The sequence below is a fragment of the Nyctibius grandis genome, chromosome 2, assembly GCF_013368605.1.
Source record: "Nyctibius grandis isolate bNycGra1 chromosome 2, bNycGra1.pri, whole genome shotgun sequence".
NCBI lineage: Eukaryota > Metazoa > Chordata > Aves > Nyctibiiformes > Nyctibiidae > Nyctibius > Nyctibius grandis.
The window spans coordinates 114,574,800-114,595,083 of record NC_090659.1 but is presented as its reverse complement, the minus strand read 5'-3'; the positions used below and the strand labels follow the sequence as shown (position 1 = coordinate 114,595,083).

Genomic DNA, 20,284 nt, shown 5'->3' with positions numbered 1-20,284 from the left:
TATTCCTTCTCTATAGCTCAGGTGTCACCGCTGGGTTTAAGAGGGTCAGTCACAGAACGCACGTGTAACAGTAACACACGAACCTCATGAAGAATAAGCAAGGGCGTTTTAAACGAAATCTTGGCTGAGGTTCTCAAAGTTGCTGTGGGAGTATGAAATCGGTGGTGCAGCTTGGGAAGATACCAGGGTAGCTGCAGGAATTCTCTCTCTCTTACAAGCTTTTGTAGAACTGAGAGAATGATCTTTCAAAACAAAGATTTTTGAATTTTAACGTCAGATGTTTAAGATTCACTTTTGGCCATGCAGCATCTCATGTTTTGTGGTTTAATATATCCCTTTCAGGGCAAAGAGAGAGCTGGTTGCCGGGCTGCACTGCAAGCCCCGCTCGCTCAATACAGAGCAAATGCTGCCCCTGGTGTTTCAGAGAAGGAAATACCCCAAACCCATCCCTCCGCTTCTCAAGTTTTATCCAGAAGACCCTGGCGAATGTTACCAGCCACGGATACCGCTATCATTTTTGGTTCGGCAAGCTGTCAGTTTTCTTAAATGCAAAGGGTTCTTAACATCATCCTAACATCACGTGCGATTCGTGTCATAAGCAATCTAATAAACACACACGATAACATAACAGGTCCTGAATAATTAATTACTTTTTCCTTCTGTCTACATTAATTTGTGACCTTTTTACATGATACCGTAATCTCATATGAGCTGTCAAGCTTGAGCATTTTTTCTGTGTGAATTCACTGCTGCTGTCAAAGCTCTGAGTTCCCTAAGCCGGCAGCCCCTTCCAGATCAGCAAAGCACTTCTTCGGCACCAGGAATTCTCACCGTAGTTCCCATTGTGCTAATAACTTTCCAAAACTGGAACAAAAAGAGTGTGCTGAATCTATATCCCTTAAAAACTTGAGTACATGCTTAAATCTAGGTGCATACCTCATTCATCTGTGTTTAGAAATCACGTATTAAATTACTCCGAAGTTATATTAACTCCACCGGAATGGCACATGCTTAATATCAGTCCTGTGGAGGATTTTGCAAACTAGAGCTTTGAATTTTCAGCCATTTCCATGACTTGCTTTTCAGCGTGGGTTCTTAGCCATTCTGAGTGACTACAGTTATACATACATGTGTTTCCTGGGGTATTGCCAGCTGGGCAGGCTCCCGTACCATGCAGCTCACCTGATAAATTGTTTAACTTTGGAGCAGAGTCTGACTGCACCTCAGCCCGTTTTCTTCTCCTTAAATTTTGGGCACAAGGTGCATGGAATTACTGTGCTGTTTAAACTGTAAAATAAGCCATCTGGAACACATACCAGTTTTTTAAATAAGAATATAATCCCCAGAGCAATCTAAAGAAATGTCTGCATCTTATTTAATAAACAACAGGGAAAAAAAACCCCAAAACAAAACAGCCCCATGCCATCACTTATTACCTAGAAAAATACCAAAATTCACATCAGTTTTCAGGGAACTGGAGCCACTGAGGGGGTTATTATCAGGTTTTTTCAATACCATTTCACATATTTCTCATATTATTCCTTGGCTGGTGGATCACACTTTCTTACATTCTTTTGTCTCACCTCTGAATTCAGATTAGAAATTGGTATTTCTTATTTCTCAAAGCAGAATCAGAAAGTCAACTTTATCAAGTCTACTTTGTGTCTGCTGGATATTTCTCATGGAGTGCTATTGTATTTATGTGTGTTTATCTAACACACCCACTCTGTTTAACCAGACAGGCTTAAAGAAGGATAAAACTACAAGTATTTATTTATCCAAATAAAGGTAAACTGGAAGAGTTAAGCATGGGAATTGCCTGTAATTGCCTGCTGAACTGCTAGAAATAGCTGCTTTTTGGAAACAGGAGAAGCCTTCACTGTCGAAAAAATGACAGTAACAGCCACCTACTCTTAGCAAAGTTTACCATCCCATCCCATTTGATCCACAAATGACACTCTTTGCAAAAACTGAGGGACACCAGCAGAAAAATCCGTTCTTTTTGTTCTTCACGGCAAGGACTGGACATGGAATATAGACCCAAAAGGGCCTTCTCACCCAGAGGCACCTCACATTAGCAAGCCTGATCCTGTGCATAAATACCGTCTGTGAACTTTGTCATTATCACAGTCTCCAGTTACAGAATTTAAACTAGGGCAGATTATTGAAACATTACTAAAGTAATTTCCAAGTACGATGATTAATCACCTCCTTCAAGTCTAATCACATACTGAGCTCTCTTCATTGTTTCATTAAGACAGGTGCTTTATTTTAATTAGAGGTACTAGCTCAAAAATTAACACTAAAGACAATTAAAAATGTTCTATCAGAACACACATTATATTATATCCTCTCACCCCTTAACTCCATTCAAATTCTCTAATGTGGGAAAAGTATGAAAGACTGGTCAGATTTCTGACTTCTCACATCATTAGATATTTGCACAGAAATTCTTTGCTACAAATATTCTTACTCCAATTGGACATGAAAGGCTCAGGGGGCAAGAGTCCTTTTTGCACTTCATGCTGTACAAGTACTAGCATTTACAGCCTGTCCTGGAAAATTTGATCTAAATTTTTACATAACGGCTCTTCTAAAAAATATTTTCATTTCCTGTGGTGAAGACAAATGTAAACATGAAGTAATGATACTCTACATTCTGTGTCTTGTAGAAACTCTTCAGGTAAAACAACAGCCACAAAAATAATCACTTCCTCCAATCTCAGTGAGGGGAATATCAAAGTTTAAGAGAGACTATACACACACAAACATTATGTCAGCCCCTGCCAAGCCAGATCAAGTATCAGTTTCCTACTGAAATAGAAATCAGTGATGTCAATTCTGGGCATTTTCTTAGTCCAACTAGTGATTTCACAGACAAGATTAGTAAACCTGTGGAGGCACTTTCTTCCAAGAAACTCTAACAGGATATTTTTTTATCCCTGTTAGAGATAGAAAAACTAAGATCTGGAAAAAAATGCCTGCAGGAACAAGAAAGAAGTAGATAGCTCACACTTTTTAGGTGAATGAAGAAGAGGTTAGAAACACAATCTGGGATGTGGTAGATATCAAAAAAATTAGTAAAATTAATCACTGGAACAATTTGCCAATTTTCATTTTCAATCAAAAAGTATGTGTTCTTGAAATACTATCAGTAATCAGCAACCCAAAATTTCCCAAACTTATTTTTTAATTTGGTAGCAGTTTAAATGTCGCAAAATGAGAAACTGACCATTCATTTTGATAGCAAAATTTTTAAATAAAAATCATACATTCTCGAGAGTTTTCAGAAAATTCAGAAGGTAGCAGAAATTAAGACCAGTCAGGAAGGCTCTGAGAGGGCACACGCCATTATGTGGTACCAAACCCATTTATTTCAGAGCAGTTTTCCTTTGTAAGAATAAAGTTACACCAAACATAAATGTTATTTTATTATTCTAGAGAAGACAACAAAAGTGCACAGAGATTTTGGTAACAGAAAGAAGTGGGGCATCAAGGAGCACTACTTTTCCTAAAACGGATATATTTGAGACGGATTTCTGAGAACGTTTAAGTTGATGGATGTGTTCCCACTAATATTGCCAGCATAACAGGGATGAAGAAGGAAAAAGAAGAGAAAACAGAGTTTCTTCAGCTCTGGTAACCAGGGAGATAGGTATAAGATATATCAAATCTCAGAATATTTACATAACTAACTCACAGTTAAGGTATGGAAATAATATCGTCAACATAAGTTTACTTGAGAGTAAATCGCAATCTGTTTACTGGGATTTTTCATCTCGGTTTGTAAATATTGTATCTAGATGTGGTACAACGGAGAACTGATGACATTAGCTCGCCCTAACAGCATATAAATCATTGCTGAATTTCAACCCCTTAAAATATAAAAGCAGTTTCTTTCTTACAAAGAATGCTGGAAAAAGGGTGCTGAATGACAAATCTAAGGTACAGCTCCTATGGAAAAAAAGCCAACAGATGTTCTCCATTAGGCAATACACCTGGCAGCAGTTGCCAATCAGCATATCTGTTACCAGTAGAGTGGCATAACGAACATGGGGAGTTCTTATGGAGAAATTGATAAAAAATTAGGTTTCATTAGTTTTGCTTCTGAGAGAGCAACTTGTTAGAAGAATCTAGAGTGTTAACAATATCTTCCCTTTTACCAAGTTGCTCAGCCACAAAAGACTAATAAAAGAGTAAGTGCATGTAGGAACAGTTCCTAACTGGATTAAAAACCCTGCCCACTGCATCTTATCTTAGGCTACATCTACTTAATTTTATATGCAGCAGAAGGTACAGGGACAGAATGATAGAAGGGTTTGGGTTGGAAGGGACCTTTAAAGATCATCAAGGCCAGGGACATCTTTCACTAGTCAGGTTGCTCAAAGCCTCACCCAATCTGGCCTTGAACACTTCCAGGGAGGGGGCATCCACAATTTCTCTGGACAACCCGTTCCAGTGTCTCACTACCCTCATCATAAAAAAAATTTTCCTTATGTCCATCTATACCTACCCTCTTTTAGTCTAAAACTGTTGCCCCTTGTCCTGTCACTACAGGCCTTGGTAAAAATGTCTCTCTCCATCTTTCTTGTGAGCCCCCTTTACATATTGAAAGACTGCAATAAGGTGTCCCCAGAGTCTTCTCTTCTCCAGGCTGACAACCCCAACTCTCCCAGCCTGTCCTCATAGGAAAGGTGCTCCAGCCCTCTGATCATCTTCGTGGCCCTCCTCTGGATTCGCTCCAACAGGTCCATGTCTTTTTTGTGCCGAGAAGCCCAAGGCTGGACGCAGCACTGCAGGTGGGGTCTCACAAGAGCGGAGTAGAGGGGCAGAATCACCTCCCTCGACCTGCTAGCCACGCTTCTCTTGATGCGGCCCAGGATACAGTTGGCCTTCTGGGCTGCAAGCACCCATCGCCAGCTCACGTCCAATTTTTCAGAATGGACAATACAGTACTTAACCCTTCCTAATGCCTCAAAAATCTTCTCCCCTGGCCCCAAAGAACTCTGATTTGGTCTTCACGCAATTCAGGTAAGCCACGCATCATGATTCTGAGTAACTCCTACTTTCTGTTAAGTTATGCTGGAAAAATTCTTGCTTATCTTGCATGGTCACATTAATCCACTCTCTTAATTTTTTACTTACTGCAAGTTGTTGCCATTACGTTTGCACAACATAATCTGATGTTTAAAATCTCAGTAAATTGCCCCAGCTGCTTGTCAGAGACAAGTGTTCATTTAGACAGCTAAGCCAGACTCAGTCCGCATGACGCCTATAATGTGACTCACCACCTACTCTCGAAAGAGAGGAATGACTACTGTGCTGCAAATGTAGTCAGGACTGCAGAATATTTCCTCTGTTGCCTTGCAACAGTCTATACCGATTCCCCAGAGGATAAACAGATCTTTGCCTTTGGGTCCTGTTTATTGTAACTATCATTCTAAATAGCTGGACTTACTTGCATATAAGAAGCAACAAGGAAGGTAAGGTACAAGTCATACATTCTTGTATAACATGGCCTTACCTTGCCAAATATACCTACTTCAAAAGGTCTCAGCATCTCCTACCTTCCCTATGATGCAGCTCAATATAAATAGGTGGAAGTTTTATTTCACAAGTGAACAGATATTGAGATGTTCTTTTTAAGAACAGAAGGAAACTTAAGGTGACCCATGCAGTAAGACTGAAAGGACTGATTTTGTAAAACTTTGGGTTATTATTGACACAGATGAGAAAAAAAGATACAGCACATTCCCAAACAGTAGTTTAAAGGCATATGGATTTAAGTGTAACACAGCCTAAAAAGAATTTTGAAGACCAAGAAGAGATAAAGTGCATGTAGATAAAGCAGGCCATTCAAATTTTTACAAGATATCTTTCAAAGAGCTATATGACCACTTAATCCATTTTCTCGTCTTGGAAACTGTCTGCATCATTCATGTAGTCTTCAAGATCATTATATCTCTGCAAATAAAATAAAACCTGTATTATTTTATCAATGTTTAATAACTGAATTACATAAAGACTGCTTTTTCTTTTTCTTCAATACAGTAACAAGCATGCCAGTAACAATTCAGAAGCAACGATATCTGAAAGCTTGCTAAATGCAATTGTACTACAAGTTGTCTTAAAATAGTTCATAAAGTGTTTCTGAATAATTTAAAGTACTTCAGCGTAAACAGAAGAGTAAAACATTCTTGCTGTGCCTCACGGATGTGTTTCCGATCTTTCCAAGTTACAGCTTGAGGTTGTGTTGCTGCTTTCAAATGAAACAAGAGCCTGCCCACCACAGCCCAGAGATCATGCAGCTGTCAAAAAGCTTAATGTCAAAAGTTGACACAAACTCTGTGAATGCAGCAGCATATCACTGCTTGAGAGACTGGGTCAGCAGAAAGGGATGAATGGTTAAGCTGAGTTATATTATTGAAGCCCAGTAATTCAGAACTGATCAATTAAATCAGACATTTTATCTCAGCTTACTTTTACCTACTTGGAAAAGGATACACCAAATAACTCAGCTGTACCTTCTGAATCCACCCACTGTCTTCCAACTGGCTGAAAAGCCGTTCGACTGTGTCTTTGACTGGTTCATCCTCATCACTATCCAACTCGGTCATGGAGCTGCAATCCACATACAACTTGTATTTGAAGTGCTTCAAATTATGATAAACTCTTGTACGATTTGCACATACCACGCCAACCTTCAAAACCTAGGCCAAAGTGAACAAATCATTCTCTCTGATAGAATTGTGATTATCTTGACAATATAAAGAATGGCTAAGTCAGTCTAGTAAGATTGTATCAGCCAGTCTAGGAAGATTTTTTGAATAATGAAATAAACAGAATGACACTACATGCATAAAATCAGCACAAACCCATGTAGTTTTCACAGCCACAGCAGAACAATTTTTGAGCGAGCAGGCAGCCAGCAAGTCTATGCAAGGGCAGCTTATCAGTACTGTTTTCTTGCAAACACAACCATGTTCATAATTGGTAGTATCTTTACTATCTCCTGGTGGAACTTTGTTACAAAACCACTAGCATTTTAGACAATCATCATATTGTGAAAGCACAGGAAGAGAAATTATTTGATTACTTCTGCTTAATATGTAGTGCTTCCTAGGGACATGAAACACCAGTTCTAGCATTTTGTAGACTGAATAATATTCAATATTTCTTCAATAAATTCATATGAATACAAACAGATATATGCCTAGAGACATATAGTTAATAAATATGTATAGAGATTGGATTTCATAAAACTAAAATCTGAAAACCGAGGTTTAGTACAATGCAAATGTTGCTCTTTAACTGTCTGGGAGGTATAGCTAGGCCACAATGCTGTAGAAATCAAAGGCCCTGCCGGTTTTACTTTACAATTTCCATGCAGAAAAGACAAACTCTCTTATTTAACAGTTTTCTTTACAGCAGTATTTATAGATAAAGAAATGGTAAATACACAAGCAAATACATAATCAGGACATGGATTAGATTCACTATCATTTATCAGCACTAACATTAAATACAGGCAAGTATTTGCACGTATCTTGAACTCAGATTTTAAACAAAGATGTTAAGCAGTGAAGGTGTTTACCTCAAAATATTGAGTAATATACTGGTTACAAGATTCCTTGGCAATCCTAAATCTTCACTAAGTGTATGTGAAATTGGAGGTGTGGAGAGGGAGAAGAAGTCAAAGTTAATCTGCATTTAAGGACATCCTGCATTTCACAAGAGTTAAGTTTTGGCCCATTTCCACAAGAGAAGCAGTTCAAGTATATACAATGGCAAATCAGAAGAGGAATCTGTCCCCGTAAATGACCCACAGGTGCACCGATTACTACTTCAACCCACCGAGACAAAGCCTATCAAATAAAAAATCTACATCTGGATTTTGGAGGTCAGATTTTCTACACTCAAAAGCAACATAATTAATACAAGTGTAAAGAAATTCAGCTCCTGATACATACAGGAGAAACTGATTTAGTTTTACTAAAAAAAAACCAAACCAAAACAAAACAAAACAACAAAAAAAAACAAACAAAAAAAAACAAAAACAAAAACCCAAAACATCAACTTGGATCCGTCAAGGGCAGCGTTGTTTTGGACTGTCTTGTCACACCTTAGCGAGTAACAAGCAGCTCAATGGCTAAAGGTCAAAGTTCTTTGCATCAGTAATGCACGCTGCGATCGATTGCCATTTCAGATTACCTGCACATATCACAAAACCAATCATGTTACAGATTGCAAAAAGCTCTCTTCTGAGCCACAACAGTGGTAGCCTTTATTGCTGCCATTGGTAATAATCCAAATACTTTTTCAAATTATGAGAAGGTTAAGTTTTAATCAATGCTTACAACCCACCTTTTTAGGCAGCTTTTCCAAACACATGGCTAAATGTTTGCATCTGTGAGCAGTTCCTCAAAACACTTGACCTACTTGTACAACCTAGAACTAGCAGTATCTACTGACAATGACAATAACAGAAAAGCATATTTATAAACATTATATAAACTAAATGTATATGTATTATTTATATATTTTCTTAAATATATGAATATATTTAATTACTTAAATATATTAACCAGCAGCTCAACTGATATAAGCAGGTGTAATATCACTGAAGTCAACAGAGACATACTCGCTTACAAGAATTTTTGATCTGACCTACAGTAGATGGTTATTAACTGAAATTTTAACCATCTTGAGATTAAAAAAAAGTCCTATCACTGTATTGCAGTTCTCTACTGATCATGTACATGTATCTATATGCAGCTCCATTTCCTACTCTCCCCAAAACTGAAAAGCTAAGGCTTGTGTTTGGTGCTATAGGTGCTTCTGAATTGCAAGACCTACCAACCAATGCATAACCTTGATTCATTTAAATTTCCAGAAGTACCATTTCAAATACTGAAACAATCAAGAACTGAGCTGAAGTGTTTCATAGAGCATTTCGTAACTTTTCAAGTATCCCAAGCAATGAGGTGCGGCATCTGGAACATTATGTGATGTAAAATAGGAGATACTATTCTGCATCAAACTGATGGCCCAGTTCTTCTCCTGCGACAACAGCTTGCAGGAGACATTTAGGAAGTTAGTATAAGATGCAGGACGAACACTAGAATGATAACATTACCATACAGCTTCTAGCAGTCAACAGTTAAGACAGCCTGTATCATCCCAACTATCATGTTCCATAGTGTGGAAGAAGCTTCCCCAAGAAGCTGTCTAATCCATTTTGAGACCCACGAACACTTTTTGCTTCCAAAGCATCTTGTGGCAATGAGTTTCATAGTTCATTTATGTGCGAGGTGTAAAGTATTTCTACATTGGAGAAATGCCAGAGGCAAATAGCTAAGTAACATATATTGTAATTATGTGTTGTGTTTTTAAAGCAAGAAAGATTGTCTAAAAATACAATGCTATTTCAGAATGCAGCTTTGGAAAGAATCTCAGTACTGCACTCATTCTAATTTTTTCCCCTTGCAGTTCTCAGTGACTCTGTCCTAATGCTTAACTTATCTACTCAAGCTGGCCGTATCAGCCAAAGTTGTGTTAAATCACTTTGTATGGAATGCAGGAGCACAGCCTGACAATAGCACAACATGTAGTGACTGAATTCATGTCCTCTAAGCATGATTAAAAATGGAAGCGGAACACCAAGACCGAGAGCAGAAAACAGTTTACAATCCAGGTGACACAGGAGCAAAGAAGTGTGGGGGACATCTATACCTCTAAACCGTTCGATTCTCCCTGATAATGCAGGAATGAGAATTGGCAGCTACACACAGAACAATCACTGCAAGCCTAAGCAAAACTGGAACAGCTGTTTCTCTTCTCTTTCTACTGGCAAAGCAGAATACTTCAGAGATGAGAGAAAAGGAAAGTTTTATGCAGAAGAGGGTTGGAGGTCTGTTTTTGTTCTCTCCACATCCACTTTTCTCGGGTATTTTCAAATAAAACTTTAGAAAACAGTCCAGCTACGTGTTTCCATTCAATCTGATCTGCCAGTGCTGAACTGCCTTCTCTTTCAGTCAGTTAAGTGCCAGTTTTATGTAGCTCTGTGTGCCTTTTTTCTTTTTTTTTTTCCTCCTTTCTTTTTTCTCAATTGGCAGGACAAGTTGATAAACGCATTGCCAGCAGAACTTCAAAGACTACTTGAAAACAGTGTCTTTAGCAGTCTAAATTACAGATTACCATAAGAACACGAATGTTGCATTACAAAGGCACTATCAAAAATTACTGGAAAGGGTTCAATAACTCTCTCTCCTGGGTCTGTTCTACAGCTCCTGAACTATATTGAGCATGCACATAGCAGGCATCTTACCGGATGCTGGGGTACACAGGGTAAAAAAAGCTCTCATTTTCTACTGTTATGCTGAAGAGGACAAAAATGAACTAGCAAGTTAGTTCAGTATTCAGTAGGATAGTTCAAGTTTTTTCCAAAGTGAAAAACAGCCAATGCTTTATGTAGGACAACATTTGGACAGCAGTGAGGGAATTGCTACTGTTATTTCCACAGTTAAGTTGGATGTTGAGTAAAGATTAAATTCTTGTGCTAGTTCACTTATTACCTCTAGTTAGGTAAGGCACACACTTCCCATGAAAAACTGACAATTTTTACATTAGTTATCTACATTTAGAGACCTGTATGTAAGGGAGAACAATGACTGTACAACAGATTGCGGTTATCAGTGCTAGTACGATTGCCAAGGACTTACTGTTTTCCTGCAATAAACAAGGGGAAAAGCCTTGCTGGAAAAGCCTGTCTCTCTCGACTATCATGCACACACAGACTTATCAAAACAGCGTATTAACAACTGCTGCTCAGAAGGGTGTGTAATCTATTTAAGAAAAACTGTGGCACAGATTTTCCTAGATTCTGCATTACACAAAAAACCCAGTATGATGACATAATGATAATCACACTGATGCCCTTCAGATCTCTAAGGTAGAATATTTGCAAAGATCCAAATGACATAGGCTTGAGTTTCAGTAAGGTGTATGTCCAGTTTGATGAGGGCTTCACTTTATTTTTATATAAGAAATCCTATTATACTCCATTTCAAAATATATTGTAAATATAACTTGTCCTGACACTTTTTTCTTTTCAGCAAATACTGTGAGAAACTTCAGCTGTATTCAAAAATTCTTTTACACTCACAAAGAAAAGGAATATACCTTCTATGCCTGAAAGGGAAGAAAGGCAGAACTTGGATATCAGCTTGGTACACAACTGTAGCAATATTTTGTTCTTGACAAATCGTGTGCTTTGAGTTTATCATAAGAGGTCCTGAATTACATAAGAAGGTCATATGCATACCTAATCATAACAGTTACTGGTAGCTGTAAATCTGAAGGGAAGATCCCTAAATATTAGGAACACCCAGGTTCTTAAGAGTTAAGGTCTTAAAAAGTCTCAGCTGTGAAATATAACAAAACTGACTGCTCAAATCATCTAAAATGACTGCCTAGTGCAACATTATGTAACAACATGAAAGATGTGTTTCATTCCAAAAATATAATTTAATCCAAAATATCCTAGTAGAGACAACTGAGTGAGAAAAAGATGCAAGACTACCTAAATGGAAATGTTTTCTAGTTGGGACAAGTAGTTCTGATAATGCAGTAATGAAAAAAACGCTCTAATAAAATGTATTAAAGTAGTTCGGAACAAGTCTTCTCAAAAGGAGATGAGTAATTCCAAGTGTCATGCAACTGAGATGTCAAGACACTTTGCCCTGAGTGAATAGCTACATGGGAAATAGCAGATGTGAAAAAATCTGAAGAATGAAGTAGTAAATTCTGACTAGGCTGCACTTGGACAATTAGAATGACAGTGGCACTATTTCACTCAACATTGTGACCCAGAGCAAACAAGAACAGTTGGAGTGCACATGGATGCTCCAAATGCTAGAGGCATAGGGGGCACAGAATCAGCAAATCTAGTGACCCAGTGTAGAAAAAACCTTACTTGCAACAAAACAGAAAACACATTCATTGGAGACGATTGTCTGTTATACAGAAAGTTACTTTTATAATGTTTCTGAAAGCTAATCAATGCAAGATTCCTGCTGGGGAAGTCTTACAGGCATCATATGCACACATAAATGTAAAGGGCTTTCAAGTGATCTAATTTGAGTGAAAAGGCATTCTGATACTTAGAATATATGTAAATCTGAGGCAAATGTCATTGTTGATTTAAAGCCTCAGACACCTGGCATACAGAGACAGGATCTATTCAAAATAAAAAAAAAAAGTCATAGTATTTCTCAGGTACTTGATGAAAACCAGGAATGCCAGGCATGTTCAGAACATCACTCAGTTGTGTGATTTCTTTACCACTGGTTTTCCTTTCTTTAAGATATGCATCCGCTTTAGGGTTTTCAATCTTCTATTAAATGTTCTCTGACAAAACAAAAAACTACTTTAGAAGTAACTGATCGAGTGCTTGTACTAGAACTTTGGTTAGTATGTGAATCTTCATGTGTGCTGTCAGCCTCTGACACACAGTTTCAGACTGCCTCCCCATGCACCACAAAAGACAAGCCTGCCGAGTAGGATGTGTAGGATGCCGTGTACCTAGAGTTTCCCTCTTGCCCTGGATGAGACTCAGACTGTAGAGATTTGAAGCAGAGGAAAAACTGAGGCAAATGTCAACTTTGACTTGAAAGCAAGTTATCAATAAACCCTATCATACGTCTTAGAGCTCTTTATCTTTTTTATCATGAAGTCCAGCTCATAGCTGGGTATACTTACTAGCGCTTACTGCAGTGCAAGTACATGTGCTGCATCAGCTACTAATACTACGTGGCAAAAGTGGGGAGGAAACAGCACACTGATCATTGTGATGCAGGCAAAAACAAAGGTCATAGAAAAAATCAGATTTATTTTCCTGATAAAAGTAAGGTCTCTCTGAGGATACTTTTCATTACCTCTTTCCGAAAATGTAAGGAAGGATGGGGGCGGGGGGGGGCGGTGCACAGTGGGGAATGCCTCTATTCATCCTTTTAAGTCTCACAGGAACTTCCTTCATAATTCCTAGCTAAATCCAAGATTATACTTCTTCAAACTGCAAAACAGTCCTCATATTTTAAAAATTAATAGGGTTTAGACATGGAAGTACAGTAGCTTAACTCTTACCTCTAGCATTATAGACATTAGATGTGTTGATAGGATTTCTATTCTTTGTATGATTTTCTGTAACACTAGACAAACTTAAAAATAATTATATAGGATGTTTGTTTGAAGTTACCTGCTTGTCATCTGACATGAAGTCATCTGCTTCCAAAGTTCTGCTATTATAAAGCTTTCCAGAGAGCAGCACATTAAACTTACAATACCGATTCAATTCACAGGCCTGACAAGATACATTTTTTTGATTTTTCAAGATTATGCGAACATCTGGGTAACAATCCACACGCTCCTGAAAAACAGGTTTCAAATAACATTAAAGTATCTCCGTAAACTGAAAGATGCCTCAAATAGGCTGCCGAGTACTCTATACTCGCACAAAATCAGTGCAGGAGAAACCAAAGAGATTCAAATCTGAAGTCTTTCACCATTCAGTTGTGAACATATACCTTCTCCATCATTTTCCAACACTTCGCTCAGTTCTAGCTCATTCTTTCTTTTGGCTTCAGACCTAAAGAATGGCTCCTGCATCCTTGCACTTATTTTTCTCTCATCTCTTTTTTTTTTTTTTTTTTTTTTTGAGGGTGTGCAACTGTATCAGTTGGTCTAATTCAAATAAATACACTGTATTTACACTGGCCATACTCCATGTAATACACTGGCATACTCCACTCCATTATTACAGTGACTATTAAATCACCACACCTATCACACTAATACTATTCTAGTAATTTGCTTACAATGACTAGGCTACTGTATAATGACTTCATTTTTTTAAGTAGTAGAAGGTTCATTATGAACGTACTGTTTTATCTTTTTGTGGGAGAGGGAAGAAGTTTTGTTGTAACATTTAGCAAGTCACAAAACAATCCTCAAAAAGTCATCTGCTGAAGTTAGCAGGAGAAGCATTCAGGTTAACTGAGAACAGATTCTGTTGTTACCTGAATGTTTATCTGGTTATAAACACATAAAATACTTCTGATATTTATAAGTATCAAAACAAGTTACATAAGGTAAAGAGTTTCTATTTAAAAGGTATATATAATTATAGTGATTATTGTACCTTTACTGAGAATTCAGTATAAAAAAAAAAATCTGTCAGTAATAATATGATTTGGAGCCCACTTCACTATTTGAAGTATAAGGTACATACCTTGTATCGATCTTTCCAGCGACTTCTAGAGATTAAGTTCTCCAGACGAGGCTGAATGAAGCGGTCATCCAGATAATGAAGTGAGAGCAACATATCTTGCGCATACTTCTTTTGTCTTGTCCCATCTGTTCAGTGAGAGTCATTACTAATTTTCTGACCACCCTACGCTGTACAAGTTTCTCCAAATAAAATTTTCAAGGACATTATGCTTCTGCATACTAAGAACTATGAATTATTTTAATAAATTATTACTGAATACATTTGCTACTGTTATCCACAGAAGTGATCCATGCATCTTTGATAAACTGATATATTTAAAAAGTCTGTATCGCAAGAGGTACATGAATAAACTCTACAATCAAGGTTAAAGTGAAAAGCTGTCGTCCCAAATAGAGACCACTTGATCCCATTTAAAAGAATGGAAAAGGTGGAGGAGGAAAGTGTCTTGCTTTTTGCCCAGTTTATGTAAGCTGTTCATAATGTATAAGGGAGGAGGTTACAACCCATGAAAACTGCTCTGAGCTGCTTCACAGCAGAAATTTTGATAACCCTCTTCCTCACTTATAAAAGCACACACAGAAACTGACCTTTACCCTTCAGCAGCACAGTCTTGAGTTAGGCAGCATAAGTACTTCCAAATACTTACTCAAGCAAAAGAAAGAAACAGGTATGATGACAACTAAAGCTACCACTATTCCACAACTGTCTCTCAAATATGTGCTGAACTCCAGGAACGAAACAAGACTTTCAAAGGTGCAGGCCAATTTGTACTGTCTCGAGCTTCAGCATGTACAGACATACAAATTAATTCAGCTACTTTCCCCAGTTTTTTAGCAATGCTGTTATCAAAGAAATAGAACTGAGAAGGACCACTGGCTATCTAGCTTTCTATATAAAAACAGTTAATTGTCATTATCATTATAGCCACCGTAATTAGAATTAATTATTCTTCCATATACACCTTACACACACATTTTCAGTAAGCTATACAAAAGCTTGAGGAGGCTGTGCTAGACCATAAAAAAATCCCTCACAATAAAAAGCAAGTCTGAACTCTGATACTAAAGTAGCTGCTCTTGATTCAAACTAATTAACAGATTCACCTCCATTAACATAGAAAAATCCATTCTGTGTTATAAAAATATATCTTTGTAATGCTAGGCTATGTTCATACTACACAATGTTCTTCAGAAAGACAGAATACAACCTCCAACTCTCCCTCACAGCTGATCTACTTCCAGCACCTTGGCACTAAGTTGTTAGTTTTGTAGAGCAGATACAATCTGAAATAGAATGAAGTTATTACAACATAAAACTGGCAAAGTTTACTTACTACTTTTCATAAGCTTGTGTTCACTTGGTCAAACAAAACAAAACAAAACTAACACCTGAAAGAACTAGCAGTGGTAAATGAAAGACATTTTTAGCTCCAAGAATACACAGCCTTCGTTCTGAAGTCTGTGGTGTACTTCAGTCTCTCCGTTCCCTCTTAGTTCTTAATGACACCAAAACTTCCTCTCTCTGGCACTTTGCTGACTTCCACAGCCTGACACTGACAGTCCTCTCATTAATCCCATCTTTACAGTGCTTCTGAAACTACGTGTGAGGTTGCCATTCAGCCCAAATGCCAAAAAGCACTTCCTCAGCAAGAACAAGACAAGAAGTACTGACTGCAGCTGAAATGTACTTGTTCTATCTGGAAGCACAAACATTAAAAAAAAAAAAAAAAAAAAAAGGAGAAGAAAAAAAATCAGTAATCTCCATGACTAAAATTATTTATTATCTATCGAATTCCTCAGAAAAAGCTATGAAGCACATGGCATTTTGACAAATCAGCTGACCTTGCAATGTTTTCATTGAGATATCTACCTTGAAATAAATTTTGCTTTCATACTGGAACTGTTGCTACTGATTAGTAACACAGAACCACTTCCCTACATCTCAGAATGCCTTCTAGGCTTAACAGAATTAAATCTACGCATTTTTCCAAGATTACTCTATCCTTTTCCTCTTTTTCCCCCTGAAAGTTACAGAGCAGCAAAACCAAGAACAGGTCTCAGGACTCACAGCCCTATACTCCAATCAGGAGACACACGTTTCCCTAGAATAAATCTCTTTGTATAACTTTGAATGCATTATTATATTATTGAATACAATTTACTTACCATATAATGAGCTCAGAAAAGTGTCATCAATTGCATTTATGAGGAAAGCCTTCACTATTCTTTTGAAGTGTATATAGTGATCACAGCGAGATACTGAGAAGAAAGCAATATAACCAGAATTTACAAAATTTAGAATTTTAAAGTCTTTTAAATATGGATTTAAAGATAATTTCAACATACATTCACACCCTTAAGACCCTGCCTTTAAATAGTGCTTCTCATCCCAATGATCTTACTGAATTTTAGCATCCTAAAGTCACACATTCTTTCAGCAAGAAGAGCCCACAGTAAGAGCTACAAACACTAAAAGAAGAGAGTAATTTGTTCTATGAATAGCAGGAAATAATGCAAACTAGAAAAGGCCACCCTTATGGCATTTGTTTGTTTTTTCTTTTTTCTAACTTTCTTTTAAATACACAAAATTCTGTTCAGGTCTTTACTAGGGTAGAAACACCACAAATGCTTGTGACCACCTACACTAGCACTGACTGTCCAGTCAGTACATAGCTGCTTCTGAACAACAAAATACGTAGGAGAAGAACTAGCATAAAGTTCTGCTTCAAATCTCTCTGTGTCATCCAGATACCAGTTTTCATGAAAGATCAACTTGAAAAGTTTTCTCGCTCTGTACAGTTCAGCTGAAGTTGACCAATGAATTCTAAACCCCTGCAGACTTGTGCTCTCTCATCTCACAGTGAAACAAAAATACTTAAAAAAAAAAAAAATCCCAAGCCCTGAAACCCCCAAAACTCATGGCCAAAGTTTTACATCACTCCCCAGAACAGAATTTGGCCAGAATTAACACAGCTGATCTTAGCACATATCACAAGATGGAGGATGATGCTTTTAGGTCCCCACAGGAATGACTGCATCATCGGTAGCCTACTTCATCCTAAATCAGACCAACTTAAAAAATCTGTGCAATGGGGTTTCCCTTCCTTCCCTACAAAATGATACCCTCCCTTTAATAAGACACAGAAAGACTGTAAAAGTTTACTGTGGAAATCAGAGTACATCCACAATACATTGAAGCCTTTTAGGAATCTGCTTTTAAACTCTCATATCCTATTACACAGTATTTGTATTTACAGTCCATTAATATTTATTACAGCACTACAAGCAAGTTATACATACAGAATTGTCACTAGTTTTGATCTTACAGTGCGGGACGTAGTATGCCAGCAACTCGCTATTTGATGTATTTAGCTCCTTCTGTTGTGGCTGTTTGTTACTCTTTACGTGCTCTGTGTTGTCATCATCATCTTCCTCTTCCTCTACTATGAAATCTTTCATGCTGTCACTGTCAGTTTCACTACCTTCTGTTGGTGTGAGGGGCAAGTGGCAGAGTGATTCCTCTTCTGTGTCTGCTTCACCATTAGAATCCTAAATAAATTTTAAAAAGTATTTAAAACAGAAGAATTTTCAGTGTTTCCACTGACAAAATACTACATATACTGGATAAGATTTTTGACCTTCTAATAACACCACTTGTTCAATTAACAATAAATAATATGTTTCCAAAAAATTTCCATTCTGTACTAGATGACAATTACTTTCAGCTTTAAATCAGCCATCGTCATGTACCTCTCTTCAGTCTATTTGTAGGAATTAAGCTAATATGAGATCTCTAAGTTACTTCAGCAGGTGTTTTGGTTCTTGATAAAAATCATTTGGCAGTCCTCTTGTGTCTCTTTACAGAAAAAAAAGCAATGGTAAAGAAGTTTTTCCTTTCTGACTACAGAGAAGATAGACACCTGCATTCTAAGCTGCTTAGTCATCAGAATGCCTTAAAGAGCAAATGAAAAGGAATTCTTAAATTCTCAGTGGTTAAAATTAAAGTCAAGATAAAGGTTTTCAGCAGTCAATATTGTTATCTAGTTAATGTGACAACTGTTAAAAATGTGACAGAACTACTGATTTGTCATGAATAAAAAACAAAATAAATAAAATCCCACTGATTTATATCTATTTATCTTTGCCTTCCCCTACATTCAGTATTTTATCCAACTGAATTTCAAAGATAAAATCCAGACCTCACAATTTTCACTGCTGCAGGATCTCCGAGTTGCTCTTTGTTTTGCAAGTTCTTTCAACTTTGCAAACACCTTCTGCTTCTTATTAGTAGAAACCTTTTCTGTAGGGCAGTTTTTATCAAGTTGCTGTTCTTCGGAACTGTCATCTTCATCCATTATACAGTGGCGTTTAGCAAAAACTTTTCTAACAAGTATATCACTGTCCTCACTTTCATCACTGTCATACAAGACAGAGCTGTTCAACCTTTTACGTTTCCCAGGTATGATGCACTCATCCTCACCATCTTCTGTTACTTCCCCATCATGGCTTTTCTCTTCCTGATCTGAAAGGCTGTTCTTCAGAACAGTTTCATCTTTTTCATCTCCTTCATCTTCTGATGTGGTAGAGTCTTCCTCCTCAGAGGCACATGAGGATTCGTCATTGCTGTCAAGCAGTATGAGCTCCCTTTTAGTGCGTCTCCAATCAACTCGGGATTTCGATGACAGTTCTGTTCCTGCTGTCTTATTTCTTGTTTCATATCTTCTAACAACTGCTTTTATCTCCATTGGAAGGCTGTGACAGCACACCAAAATATAAACAGGTAAAGCAAAGCACTTATTACATTATGCCATTCTAAAACAAAAAAAAAGCACAAGGGCATGCATATTTTATCACATACATTTATGACTTACCAAGAGGCACACGCAGAAATCAGCACCAAACAAAACTAAGCATGCACAGTAACTTCCGAAGAGGATACACCTTACTCAAAGACTGTAGAAGAGCAGAACTGCCCACACCCAGCATGAATGAACTGGAAAAATCACCTCTGAAGCGCAGCTACAGACCCCATCATCCCCTCCGGCACTGGCAGCCCGCAGCTGCGGCAGAGCGCTTCCCTGCTCCCGAGGAGCAGCGTACACGGCTCAGGATATCACCGCCAGGCCCCGCTGAGGGGCGGCCCACCACCCCCAGTCGCTGCTCTCAGCTGGGGAGGCACCACTCCGCAGGGCCGGAGCGCCGACCCCCGCCCGCCCGCCCCGCAGCCAGACCCGACGCGGCTGAGGCGCCCTGAGGCGAGCCGCGCTCAGCTGCCGTGGCCCGCTCCCGGTTCCACCAAGCGGGGCAGGCCCGGGCCAGCACAGCTCGTCCCACCCGACCGCGGCCATGGCACACACAGACGCCCGTCCCTCGGCAGCTCGCGCCGCAGCCATTACCGTCACCGTTCCCGCGGTCCGGCGCTGCAGCCCCTGAGGAGAGACTACCGCCCCTCGGCGCGCAGGGATTGGCCGCCGCCCCTGTCACTCAGCCGCCGCGATGTTTACGGAAGTGCTGGCAGGCCGCGGCGGGGGGTCAGGGGAGGTGTGTCACGTGGTGTGCCCGCGCTCCGCAGGCTGGCGCGCAGTGCTGGGGAGCCTGAGGTAAAGGGTTCGAGTCCCGCTCCCGTCACGGGCCAGCACTCCCCGCTCTCCTCCCTTCTAGTGCCTTATCCGGCGGCTCTCAAGCAACGTTAGAGTGTGGTGGCTTAGTTGTGAGCGCACTTTTTCCCGACTTAGATATATTCCTGAAGAAAATCTGCATGGGCTCGCTCACCTCCCCAAGGGGCTGCCAGTGGCCTCCACTGGTGGCCGGTCACTGAGGACCTGCCTGGCCTGAGGCTTCCCCTGCCAAAGCAGCGTCTTCACAACCAGCAGCACCTATCCTCTCTGCTGCCTTGGGAACAAACCTGCTAAATGTATTGTGCTCAACCCCCATGATGGGGGACGTGAAAGCAGGTGGTAGAGAAGTTTGTGGCAGCTGTAACTACGGGGATGTTCTG

The 20,284-nt window shown here is 38.9% G+C and overlaps 1 protein-coding gene across 3 annotated transcripts; it reads right to left on the bottom strand.

The window, feature by feature from the left end:
• Window positions 1-3,219: 3,219 nt before the first annotated feature.
• Window positions 3,220-19,766, bottom strand: CCDC82 (coiled-coil domain containing 82). Of its 3 annotated transcripts, none has more exons than XM_068422840.1 (8): window positions 19,683-19,766; window positions 18,486-19,038; window positions 17,613-17,835; window positions 16,453-16,545; window positions 14,288-14,412; window positions 13,256-13,426; window positions 6,525-6,710; window positions 3,220-5,964 (listed from the first exon to the last, which is right to left on the bottom strand). In XM_068422840.1, the coding sequence occupies exons 2-8, from the start codon at window positions 19,029-19,031 to the stop codon at window positions 5,899-5,901; spliced, it is 1,410 nt and encodes a 469-aa protein (XP_068278941.1). In that variant the 5' UTR covers window positions 19,032-19,038; window positions 19,683-19,766; the 3' UTR covers window positions 3,220-5,898. The 3 variants fall into 3 exon arrangements, with proteins under 3 accessions (XP_068278941.1, XP_068278948.1, XP_068278956.1); XM_068422847.1 differs by lacking the exon at window positions 19,683-19,766 and adding an exon at window positions 19,158-19,310; XM_068422855.1 differs by lacking the exons at window positions 3,220-5,964; window positions 6,525-6,710 and adding an exon at window positions 7,267-7,651.
• Between the last annotated feature and the right edge of the window lie 518 nt (window positions 19,767-20,284).

Coding starts and splice junctions, on each gene's coding strand:
- CCDC82 (XM_068422840.1), bottom strand. CDS start 19,031: ATGGAGATAAAAGCAGTTGTTAGAAGATATGAAACAAGAAATAAGACA. Junction 14,413..16,452: donor TTTTCTGAGCTCATTATATG/GTAAGTAAATTG, acceptor CTCACTGAACAG/ATGGGACAAGACAAAAGAAG. Junction 5,965..6,524: donor ACAGTGGGTGGATTCAGAAG/GTACAGCTGAGT, acceptor TTTTATTTGCAG/AGATATAATGATCTTGAAGA.